At 39.9% G+C, this 12,268-nt stretch overlaps 1 protein-coding gene across 3 annotated transcripts in view; it reads right to left on the bottom strand.

Moving 5' to 3' along the window:
* Positions 1–209: 209 nt before the first annotated feature.
* The window catches only part of nr5a2 (nuclear receptor subfamily 5, group A, member 2), an 85,978-nt gene continuing 73,919 nt past the window's right edge, over positions 210–12,268 (bottom strand). For all 3 annotated transcript variants that reach the window (XM_036141075.1, XM_036141076.1, XM_036141077.1), the window contains exon 7: positions 210–2,128. In XM_036141075.1, coding sequence (XP_035996968.1) covers positions 1,881–2,128 — 248 coding nt within the window. In that variant the 3' untranslated portion in view covers positions 210–1,880. The remainder of the gene's footprint in view (positions 2,129–12,268) is intronic.

Raw genomic sequence — 12,268 nt, forward strand, 5'->3', positions numbered from 1 at the left:
CTCGAAGCAGAAATAATTCATATTTGGTATAAGAGCAAACCAGACAGAACAAAGATTCAGGTTCGAATTTAGTGAGGAAAACTTATGCGACTCCTACAATACTCTTTGATGTACAGAGCTGCATGGACATTTTAAAACACTAGAAAAGTTTTTTTTTTTTTTTTTGTATCTGAAAACCACTCATGGAAACAAAGCAGAGAGCATGCTACTACAGTAAACAAATTTATTTTGGCGTGGACACCTCACGTCATGTAACACAAAGATGGAGACCCAGCGACGCAATAAATTATCTTCAATAGTAAGCGTAACCAGTGACATACTGTACATTAAAAAAAAAATTAAAGAATTGTAAATAAAAAGAAGGGATTTACAAATAAAATGCTGAGAGGAAAACACAATCTTTAGACAACATTGCTGATAAAAAAAACAAAAAAAACTGAAACTGTGTGATTCCTCTTTGATTTTAGTGTCTCACGACATAATTTAAGTACTGTTTAGAGAAATAAAACAAGAGTAAACACTGTACACAAACCAAAGCAAACACACCGGAGAAACCATTTTCTTCATTTTGATGATTTCTTTTCTTTTTTTTTTTGTTTTGTTTTGTTTTTTAGGAAATCATTGCTTTGCGGGTTAAGCTTCATCACAGTTCTCTCCCATATGACAACATGAATGTAAACACCTGTTGAATTATTCTTTTTTTTATTTTTTTTTACAACATTAATACTTTCTATATATATATATATATATATATATATTTATATATTTGTACATATTTTCATTCACATCTGCACGGTTAGCTAGCATGGTAATGAAATAAGGCAGGACTCACATAACTGTCATCACAATTTGTTTTCTTTTCCGCTTGTAACACTGATTATTAAGGTTTTAGTCGTTTTCTTCCCGTCTTCTACAGCAGGCTTTGGTCTTTTTGAGGGAAGGCAGGATCGATTCCCCTCCGTCTCTGGAATCATGACTCGTTTTGTTGCAGGTTTCGGTGAAATAATAAAAAGAAAGGGTGTTTGCTGCATAAAAAAACATTGGGCTATGAACGTGATTATTTATGCTGACTTTATTAAGAGGGCTCAATCTACCACCGGTCTTTTTGAGGTAAAGATCCTTAAAGATTACTCATAGGATGGGGAATAAGGTAACAAGGGGACCGTGAGTAGCTAATACAAAAGAAAAATATTTCCTCCTTTATTTTTTTTTTAACCTTTATTCATATTTCATCTTCTCTGTTGGTGCAAGCTGCTTCACCTGGGAGATTGGAAAACAGAGTCACTCGCCTGGATGGCCGCGTGTCCGTTTGACTTTCCAGTACCGACGGCAGCTGGAAGCCCAGCTTCAGTGGTAGAACACGCGCGAGCATCGTCGACCTGTTGCTACAAAGCTTACTGAAAGATGGGCAGTGTTATTCAACCTCCTTTTCTCTGCAGAAATCCGTGTTTTATTATTTTCAGAAGGCTTCAACTTGTAACCCTCCAGTCTCGTGGTCCTGCTTGAGCAGAAATCATCATGTAGTGTCAAATGTGGAGTTTGTTTCAAGCGGGGTTTTATTTTTTTTCTCTTTGCCCTTGAAAATGTTATTTTTCTGCCGTACAGCTGAAGAGAACAGTCTTCTTGCAGTCTTTTTTTTTTATTTTTTACAATAAAGCAATCTAACTGCTGTTTGTCTATGCACACTCTTTAGTCTCTGAATGATCAAGTTCGAAATGAGCTCCGTATAAATAAGAGTTTTTGACACTTTAAGCTTGCCGCCTCTCTCATCTTCTCAGTCAAGCCGAAGGTTTGGGTTTGGAAACAACAAAAAAACACGTGGATGAGTTTTTACAAACGTCCTTGCAGGTGCAGCATGAGTCATCAGGAAAGTCCGGCCGTTAAGCTCGTTTTGCGTGCAGCATTTCGATGAGCAGGTTGTTGCAGGGCACGTCGCCGTTCAGGTGTTTGTAATAAAGGTACTCCTCGGCCTGCAGGCTGATGGCTCGGATCTCCGGCAGCCGAAGGAGCAGCTGGCCAAACTTGTCAGTCTGCTGGGGATAGTTGCACATGACGTAGTCCAGCAGCGCCGCGTTGACCTGCTCCTGGACGCTCTCCACCAGGTGGAAGTTCTCCAGGTTCTTCACGTCTGCAGCAAAGGAGGAAAAAAAAAAAGGGTTAGCAGGAAGTTTTTAAACGAAAGGGGTTAGCAGGAAGTTTTTAACGCAGTGCCAAAAGTTTTCCCCGCAGCTCTGAAATTCTGATTTTCTTTTGTCCACTGTCTGTGTCAAAGTTTTTTGAGCCAGCACAATTTGTTCTCACAGAGAAAGCAGAGTTGTCAGAAAGCGCGCGTGTTTTTAGCCATCTTACTTTTGTTTTCAAAGACAGATGCTGATTAAAGTCGACGAACGCATTCCTTTTTATGCTTCCTAAAATAAGAAATATAATACCCAACAGATCCTTGAAAAAAAATTAAACTATAGTTAAACATTTATAACCACATTTTAATTTTTAATCATGTTTTTCCAATATAGAAATGGAAAAATATACGTTGTGGAATTTTGTTGTTTCAAAACAGGTGATGTTTATAATACTAAACTTTCAAACATACTTGAAGCATAGATGATTAGTCTGATTCTAAGCATAATTAAATCTGCATACGTTGCATATTTATTTTTCACTGTTCTTTTTTATTTATGACAGTATATTCTAAATACACTACTTTATTTTATTATTTTATCCATCCATCCATTTTCCAAACCGCTTTATCCCTCATGGGGTCGCGGGGGCTGCTGGTGCGTATCTCCAGCGTTCACTGGGCGAGAGACAGGGTTCACCCTGGACAGGTCGCCAGTCTGTCGCAGGGCAATATTTTATTTTATTATTTTATTTTACTTTATTTCTATTTTCCTTTCCGTTAAAGGGGAGTTTTCCTCTCCACTGTTGCTTCATGCTTGCTCAGTATGAGGGATTGCTGCCAAGCCATCAACAAAGCAGACGACTGTCCACTGTGGCTCTACGCTCTTTCATGAGGAGTGAATGCTGCTTGTCAAGACTTGATGCAATCTACTGGGTTTCCTTAGATAGGAAACTTTTTTATAAATAAAACTGAATTTATTTCCCTTGTGTTATTGAACAGGGCTAAACCTGATTTGACACAAAACACAATGCTTTGCATCAAACTATACATGAACCATTGTTGTTCTGATAGTAAAATATTTCAAAGTGAGAAATAGTTTATCTTTGCTATGTTTATGCGTATTAGCAATAAATTAATAAAAATACTAGTCATGCCAATTATATTACATTGGAAAACTTTAAATTAGCCAATTAAAGTGTTTTCTGTGCCGATTAAACATATCTGTATTCCTAAATACATTTGCGAGCCCTTCTTCTTTGTTTCCCAGCTTGCCCCCAAAAGGTCTTAAAAGTCACTCCCCTCATTCCACAGAAACAACTGGGTCATCCTGGGCCCTTAGGAACCCACTGTAGTGGGGTAAATTGGTATCCAGCCTCCAATTGTAACAGTGTCCGCAGTCTTGTCCAGGGCATAAAGATAAGTCTGGAGCTATTACTGACACATTAAGGTTAGAGAGCATTAAAATCTGACTCCTTTAATGGTGGCTCATGTGTTGCATGATGAAGCCTCCCCCTGCTCCTCGTTTCTGTTTTCCTCTGAAATGCCTCTTGGGAAAACGACGTCGAAAGAATCAGGTAAAAGCAAGAATGTTCTTCTGAGAGATGAATTCCCAGGAGCCAATAAATTATGTAGGGGTATAGTTAGGCCACAATTGCTACTGAAACCTCAACGTCTTTTTTTTTTTTTTATATATCCTAACAGGGCATAAAGTACTCAGATTATTACAAAGAAACAGACAGAAGTTTCAAGAAATGCAGTATGGGGAAATTAGTCATAACATTAACCCCGTGCAGGAATTCACTGTTAGAAAGTCTGCTTTTACTGCTAATTGCTTGTGCGAAAACTACAATGTGCGTCTTTGCTTAATCCCCACCTTTCTGCACAGCTATAAGCACTTTTTTCTTAACAATAATAAGCTCACTGGGGGGTTGAGGAGATTATTGCAAGACAAGACAAAAATTTGCTAAATGGATAATGGCAAACCTGAGCGCTTTGTGCGCTTGTCATGATTATGAAGCGCAGGACTACAGAATATTTAAACAGCTCGCCGCTCCGTGCGCGCACCTCTGATCTTTTATTAATTTGCATGACCCCCAGGTTGAGTCCGGTCACGCTGGGGGCCACTTTGAAGTGACAGAATCTCCGTGTGCTTCTGTAACCGAATCATGCACACGCTAAATGAAGCAATCGTTAGAAAACTGTTTTCGATAAATTGACAGATACTAATCTGTGGGAATAAAAAAATGTTTTTACTTTTTGTTCCACATAGCTGTACCCACTTTGAATAAACACATCCTCACTCACTCTTTCACACACACACACACACACACGTACACACACACACACCGCATCCACCCACCAAGAGCATTAGGAGGAAGGAGGGGGGAGATAAATCAGCAGCTAATGAGGTCTAGAGAATGAGAAGCAGGTCCTTCAAGGCACTTCCATCTATGATGCAGTCTACCATGCTATTACAATCTGTATGCATGTGTGTGACCGTCTGCTCTTGTGTGGCTCGTGTATGTGTGAGCTGCAGCTCGCAGTGACCTCTGGGTGACATGGTGGGAGGGGGGGGCTAAATAAGGCTAAGAGGAGGGCAGGGAACGGTGGGGGTTAGGGCGTCTGTGACAAAGGAGCCTCCAAACAAACATGACATGTGCTTTTTCCTGCTGCCATTCAGCTGTCTGACCTCCTGTCAGGATCCTGAATCGGCTCTCACACTTTAGAGGAGTGGTACCGTAGCCTTACATAAGCGAAGCCAGCACAGGGCGCTCTAAGCGCTCACTCACAGACGTCCTACGCAGGTCAACGACGGAGGGTGGAGGGAAGGCTTGTTGTTATCATGTAGGAGAAACATGGATGGAAAAAAGTTTCTGAGTTGTTATACAGTGGAATTCACTTGAACTACTGGAATAATGAGACTGTGTGTGGTTTAATTGTGCCCTCTGTTATTAGCCCAATTTCTCTATCTGCTCCCCTTTCCTTAAGCCATAACTCAGGTGAGATATGAAACTAAGTTGAAGTGGAGTAACATTTCTGACATAATCACTGAATTATACATATAATTCCATAGTATTATTATTTATACATTATGTTTGTAACTGAACTTTATGGCCATTTTGCAACCTTATTTTGCACTGCCAACGTTGCTGAACATTTGCAATTAATTTAATTTTAAAAGTACACAACTGAATGATTACTGTATTTTTGCACCATTATTATCTTGCACTGCCAACATTGAACTTTTCAAATTAATGCCTTTTTGCACCATTATTTTTGCACTATAAACATGGTGGAACATTCTTCTGCACACTATAGAAAAAAAACTGCTTTTCTCCTGCACGGTTACATTCTTATTACTGCTGCACTTTATATTGTAATGTTATTTTATTTCAATTGCAATATCATTACATTGTCATAAGCTGTAGACAACACAATTTCATTTTGTATGCACTCTGTACATACAAAATGACAATAAAGTTTGTCTAAGTCTAAGTATGTTACCTTTATAATCTCCCTAGATTGTCTGAAATATATAATTCATACTTCATGAGATTAAAGTAAACTTGAAGTATCCATACTGAATACTGTGTACTGTCTTTTTTTTTTAAAAAAAACTACAGTATCTGGTAATATATTGGACTTACAGCTTTATTCCATACCCAAAATTTTCAAGCAACATAATGAAATTAAATGGGAGTCAGTTACTGGAATCAAGTTATGGATTCACTTTAAAAAAAGTTCTGGATTCTAAGGCACAGAACGGTCCTATGGTTCCTAATGACATGCCAGAAAATATGACTGGAGTTTCTGGCTGTTTGAAGCGCGGGGTAAAGGTGCGATGCTCCTCCCCTTCCCCACCTGCTGCTGTGGACTGCCAGTCAGCTGGCTGAGAAAAATCCACTCCACTGTACCTTTGGTTACAGGTGCAGTAGGAAAGCTGCAAATTTCTGGTGGAGGCTGCATCTTCTTATGGTGACACAATTAGGAACATATGAGAAGCATATGTTTTAAGTATGAGAGTAAGAAAAGAAAAAAAAACAGTAAAATGGTATTGGTACGATTATTATTACTTTAATAATCAATATGTTATTATTAGCATTAAGAATATATATATAATATATCATTTCTATTCTGTTTTGAATAGAATTAGTTAGAAATATTTGTCTTAATGAAACATTTGCCTATTAAACATTGGCCTTTTTATTCAAGATTATCATAGGTAAAAATACCATATTGGCCCAAGCCTTAATGGAAATAACATTTGTTAAACAACAATAAAAATATTGTGCAAATGTTTAAAAGATTGGGAAGTCATTTATTTTGCTTTTTGCTTTGCTTTCTTTTCTAATTTCATTCTATATCATTCTATATATTCAGTTTATATGGGATAACAAATATGGGAGGAGTTGCAACTGTGCCTTAGAAAGCAGCATTTGTACATTTACGTCATATTCAAACCTGCCTCTTTTGTGACTGTTGAGGGGGAAGCACTGCAGAAAATTACCCAGAGTCTTTGTATCATTTTAATTGCTAGTTATTACTAGAGCCTCTTTTGAAAATGAAAAAAATGAATCGGTGCTTGCATAAAAGAATGAGAACAAATGAGACTAGATTGTATTATTGCAAACGAATGCTTGAAATTTTTGCCCAGTTCACAAAGAAAGTAATCTTGGTAAGACATCAATTAAAAAAAAACTAGCAGTTCTTTTTGTTTTTGACAATAAATTAAAGTTAGGGAGGAGAAAAGAGAGAGAGAGAGAGAGAGAGAGAGAGACAAAAAACCCTAAAACAAATTAAAAAAAAAAAAAAAAAACAGCTGATCATTCATTCCCTGACAGTGTCGAGATGGACTATTAAATGGGCTAAGCACTCTCCACTCCGCCTTTAGTGCCTCCTTTCCTCCTCCTCTTCCTATCCCTCTCATCCTTCAGCCACTGAGGGACTAATTATCAACTTTTTCTTTTTCAAATTAGAAAAAAAAAAAAACATAAAACAGCCACAGTTCGTCCGAGTGCCGTGTCCGAATACTCAAATGGAAACCCTGAGGTCCCATTGAATACATTGTTTCATTTGACAGCCGATCACACTGAAGCGCCTGCCCGCACACACACACACACACACACACGCAAACACACACACACTTTCACAAAACCCCTGAAATCTCTGCTGTGCTTTTTAATTAGACCCAATATGCTCTGTGCTGTGCGTGTATGTCTCTGCATGTTCTCTCACACACTTTTCACGACCCTTAAAATCAACCTGCTCCAGGGAAGGCACACACACGCATGCACAGACATGATGGAAGCGCACATTTTAATCACATTGTACATACGCTTGGTACAAGACGCCTTTTCATTATTCCACTCTGATCCCAAAACCGCTTCACAGAGTGGATGGTCTGGTGTGTAAAAACTCATAAACCGGTGTCAAAGTTCTGAAACGATACGGGATAATGTTTATACGCCGTGGTCGGCGATAGAAAACGTGTTGGTTACTTACAACATGTGTATAAGGTTAAGTTTGAAGAAAAATCAAAAATTGGGGCAAATAATCCAAATAAAAATGTATTTTTATGGAATATGCATAGTACTAGTATTATTTTTAGTAATCTAAGAGAAATCTATACATTTTGGTGACGGTGAATAAAAAAAAGACAGCTACCCGGCAAAGCTTCAATCCACTTTTTTATGTCTTGCTTTCTCCCCAGTAAACTATTACCCTGTCTTGTCCTTTTTACAGAATTCGCTCTTTTATGGTTAACAAGCAATATATGCCAAAAGAACCCTGGAGTTTCCCCACATTATATTTTCATTGCCCAAATCAATAAACCGTCTCAGTCACATGCCGACAGAACACACCCTGACTTTCAAATTTCAAACGGCTCACGAAATAACACATAAAAGAGTCCCGAGTCATAAACCTTTTGGTGAGCCGAGGTGCTGTCCGTAAACCCGGCCAACTAAACGTGAGTGGAAGACGGACTGGTTACTTCCCACGTGGGTGGGAATTGGGATCACCGCGCTTCCAATGGGAGACCTCGGACAGCGTTTATATGAGCCTATCAAAGCCGAATCAGCTTTTACTGCAGCGGCAGTGCTTCAAAGAGTTAGCAGTTGAACTTGAGTCCCAGCTAGGTGGTCTTTATTGCACCCTGCTGGGCTGTTATCAAGTGAACAGTGCCAACAACAGCTGTATTCATCATTATTAATCACATCTTGGCCCCAATCAGCGGTGGAGGTGATGACAGAGAACTCAGTGACCTTTAACTCTGAAATAATGATAATAATAATTAAGCGGTGACTTACTAGTTACTTCACACCAAATGGGTCAAGTGTATTGCTGAATGTCAACGTTTGTTAGAAAGAAAGAAAAAGGGCAGCAGGGGCATTCAGAGCAAATTGAGGCCACAGGGCAAGGAGCAATGGCCGGATGGCCAACAACGCTATGTAACTAGACTGTTTTACTGTTTTAATATATAAGCTCTGCTTTGTCTTAGAAACGTTTTCTACCCTCTGCACCCTCTAAGTTTCATAATTTCATGCAGCACACTAACACACTCTTACTTCAGCTCACGCCAATGCTCGGGTCTCAGCGTCTCACCTGCAAGTGTGCGTTTTCTTTTTCTTTTTAAAGGAGGTTCTGCTTCCCAGTTAGAGCATTCCTGTCCCCCGTCTATCTGTGCTACACAGAAAGCAAGTTTGCCTGCTCCCCGGAGACCTCAGCCCCACTTCGTTTCTCTAAGTCCCATCTGGGGAATTCCCGTTTTTAAAAAAAAAAAAGACACCTACAGATCAGAGGCAAGTGGGGTTGAAATAAAATCATTATTAAGAAAATCTCTTTGATACGCCGAAGATTTACAGGATAAGGTGGAGCATGGCCTTTGTGTAAAACGGTGCAAGAGTAGATGCATGAGTTCAAAAGAACGTGCCTGTTGTCTGTTTTCTAAACTATAACGCCAATTACATGCAGGAGCACAGGAGGTGGGGGGAAAATGGAGTCATACAATACTGTTTTATAGATAATTTAACATGTTTTTCACCTATTGGCAGAGAACAAGTAATATCTACTTTTAGGTAAATATAATATCAAATGGATCAAAATACTGTGTTTTTATATCTACATCTTCAGTGACTTAGAAGTAAAATGTCAAGGGCCTTAATGCATGGAGTTTGCATGTTTGTTGTATGTTTTCTCTCTGGGCACATACCACAGCATGCGTGTTAGGTTAAGTGTCCACTCTAAAGTGCCCACAGGAATGATTGTTTGCAGGCGTGGCCGTCTGTCCATTCTGTCTATGCGTTGCCCCTTGATGGACTCACCACCTGTCCAGCGTATACTTTCCTCTCGTCCACTGAGTACTGCAGATAGGCATTCAACCCGACCCCCAGGACGACAGACAAGGGGTGGATTGATGGAATTCATTGATATACTTGTCCCTGTCTCCAAGTAGCATCTAATTGGCTGCTGGAAATTGTGAGATCTGAATCTATTGCCACCTGTCTTATTATTCAGATTGTCCTCACTTGATGACTATCTTAGGCTGAAAGTTCAATGTAATTTCTAAAGTCTGTGAGTTTTCCTAGGTGGTCAAATAAATACGAGCTGAACTATTCAGAAACTAAGGTCATGTTCCCTGCTATGATTGCCACTCAAGGCATCCGGTGTGCTGAAATGAGTGAATCTTTATTAGTGCAAACAGAAGTCTGCAGAAGGCAGCTTTATTAGCAGGTAACTGATGTGACATTTCTGTGAATTCCACAGTGCAGGTGCCTATGTGCAGCATGTATGTCATGCAACCAAAATGTTCCAATATTTCAAAACATCTATCGCAGTCAGGGTTATCTGGAGATCACATAACATCCATGAATGCAATGCTGAAGAGGTATTCACCTAAAGAGTTAGATTTGTATATATGCTATTGGAATGCAAGATGTACCAAGGTATCAACATCAGTATTGCTACAGATGTACCTGAAATGTTCGTACTTTTACTTAAGTAAAGCATTAGAAATGTGTAAACCAGTCAAGAAAACACAGATAATACAATACTGGACAGTGTGATTTGAATTTGACAACTGACGGACAACCGATACTGCAGGTTTGAGTGTCACTATTGCAGCAGCAGGAGACCTACCAGAATCCAAAAAGACCACTGAGATTCACTGGAAATACTGATTGAATCTAGTCTAAAAATTTGTGATGCATGGTTGCATAAATGACTGTTCAGAATCCAGATGCTTACTGTTTATCTTTATCTATTTGGGTAGTCACCTTCTGATGATGGTCTGCTTGTCATGTTGTCAAAGTCTACCTTTGAAACAAATTGTCACCGCAACCCTTATTTAAAGGGCTATAATTCAAAAGCTTAGACATTTCGTTTACTGTTCAATTATATAACCAAACCAGCACACTGGCAAAAGCATACTGCTGCGATTAGGTCATTGATATTTTAGGGTTGAGGTCATGGGTTAACAACGAAACACCTCATCCTCTACATTAAAACTTGATGACAGACTAGATTTACGTTTATCTATGTCTGTGGAATGTCGGGACGTATTCTTGACTCTCCTAAACCTCTTTAAATCACTCAGATGAGGCCTCATTAATATCTGAGTAGCACCTTTTTACCTTAAACATGGAACGTTATTTCACCCCATGCACAGTTACATATTGTAGGAACATGCCCTCAAGCTAACATAGTACCTAGTGTCTAGAGGCCGAATATCCTCGATTCTACCGGTGCATAATTACAAGTGGGTCCCAGCTCCTGGAAGGAGGCCATTTAAGGGGACGGGCTGTTGTCAGCATGTCAGAATAAAGCATTAGGGCTCAATTTGCCAGCCAACCCATCAAACCCTCTCTTTAAGCCTCTCAAGGGGCCAAAAGCCATCCAGCAATGAAAGAGAATTATGCAGGGACTGTCCAGTTGGGGATATATTAAGTCAGATTTAAAACCTTTCGCCGACAACATCGCTATTGTTGTTAAGCTAAACAGGTAGCGGTTCTGTCGCCCAAGGATGGGTCGTGGGCTTGACGGACTGGTATTTGTGGTGGTGGTGGTGGTGGTGTGGGGGGAGAGGGGAGCCGGCGAGAGACGTTAAGAAGCAGAGAAATGTGCCTTAGGTCTGATAAAATAAACAAGAGGAAAGGTGCTCCGAGCAGAAAGGATCCAAGCCTCTCTCATTGCCTATGCTGACTGGGAGGTGGTAGGGATTTATTCTGAAGCGAACGGGGGAGTAAATTTACACCTTGAATTAGTTAGCGAGCTTCAACAGATGGGCACAGATAGGGTGGCTGCTATCAGCGCAGATAAATATTGAAAGGATTGTTAAGTCTTCTTGACACGAAATTACATGTATTACTACCTTTTGATTATTACTCTTTCATGAGACTGTGCGAATTGTTCTGTGCTAGCGGTGCAGCCATAAATAAGTTATTTCAGTTGAAGTAGCCACGAATCAGTAAGTTAACATCCCTGTGTAAAAAGAAAAAGTAAAAAAAAAAAAAACAACAACAACGACAAAAGATCAAAAATAATCCGTGCTTGCATTTTTGACATGCTACAGACAGGCTGGGATAAAAATCAAAAACTCATTGTCTCAGCATTATGAAAATCCATTTGCCAGAGGGTTACTTTGAGACTTGAATCACCAATGAACTCACTGCTTAGTCCTCTCTGGTCCCTCCAGATTTTCCCACCTCCGCTTCTTATTGCCCCCTGATTTAGCCCCCTTCGGAGGTGAAAAGCAAATCCTCTCAAATGAGCTGGCCTCGGACAGAATGATGCACCCACAGGTCTCTGCTCCCTCCACCTCGGTAATGCTGTCTGGACTGAGCTCTCCCTCCGCCTAGATTCCACCTAACCTGCATGGCTGCGAGTCAAACATGCAGCCGACGACACCGACGCCTGACTGACAGGTCCGGATCTAATGAACTACAGTCAGGACGAGATGCCGCTATCGCCGGCGACATCTGCGGAAGCCACCTTTGTAGTGTAGAAAACACAATCCAAGTTGATTTAAATTAGAAATCTATACGGCAGCCTGGGAAGTGACTCTTCAGGCTCACCCTGACTTTAGTGTGTAATTCATTTGTACCTGTCAATAACAGTTCAGGTAGGCACATTTAGACGTGCGCGAATGATGTC

The sequence above is a fragment of the Fundulus heteroclitus genome, chromosome 9 (genome assembly GCF_011125445.2).
Source record: "Fundulus heteroclitus isolate FHET01 chromosome 9, MU-UCD_Fhet_4.1, whole genome shotgun sequence".
In the NCBI taxonomy this organism is placed as follows: Eukaryota; Metazoa; Chordata; class Actinopteri; order Cyprinodontiformes; family Fundulidae; genus Fundulus; species Fundulus heteroclitus.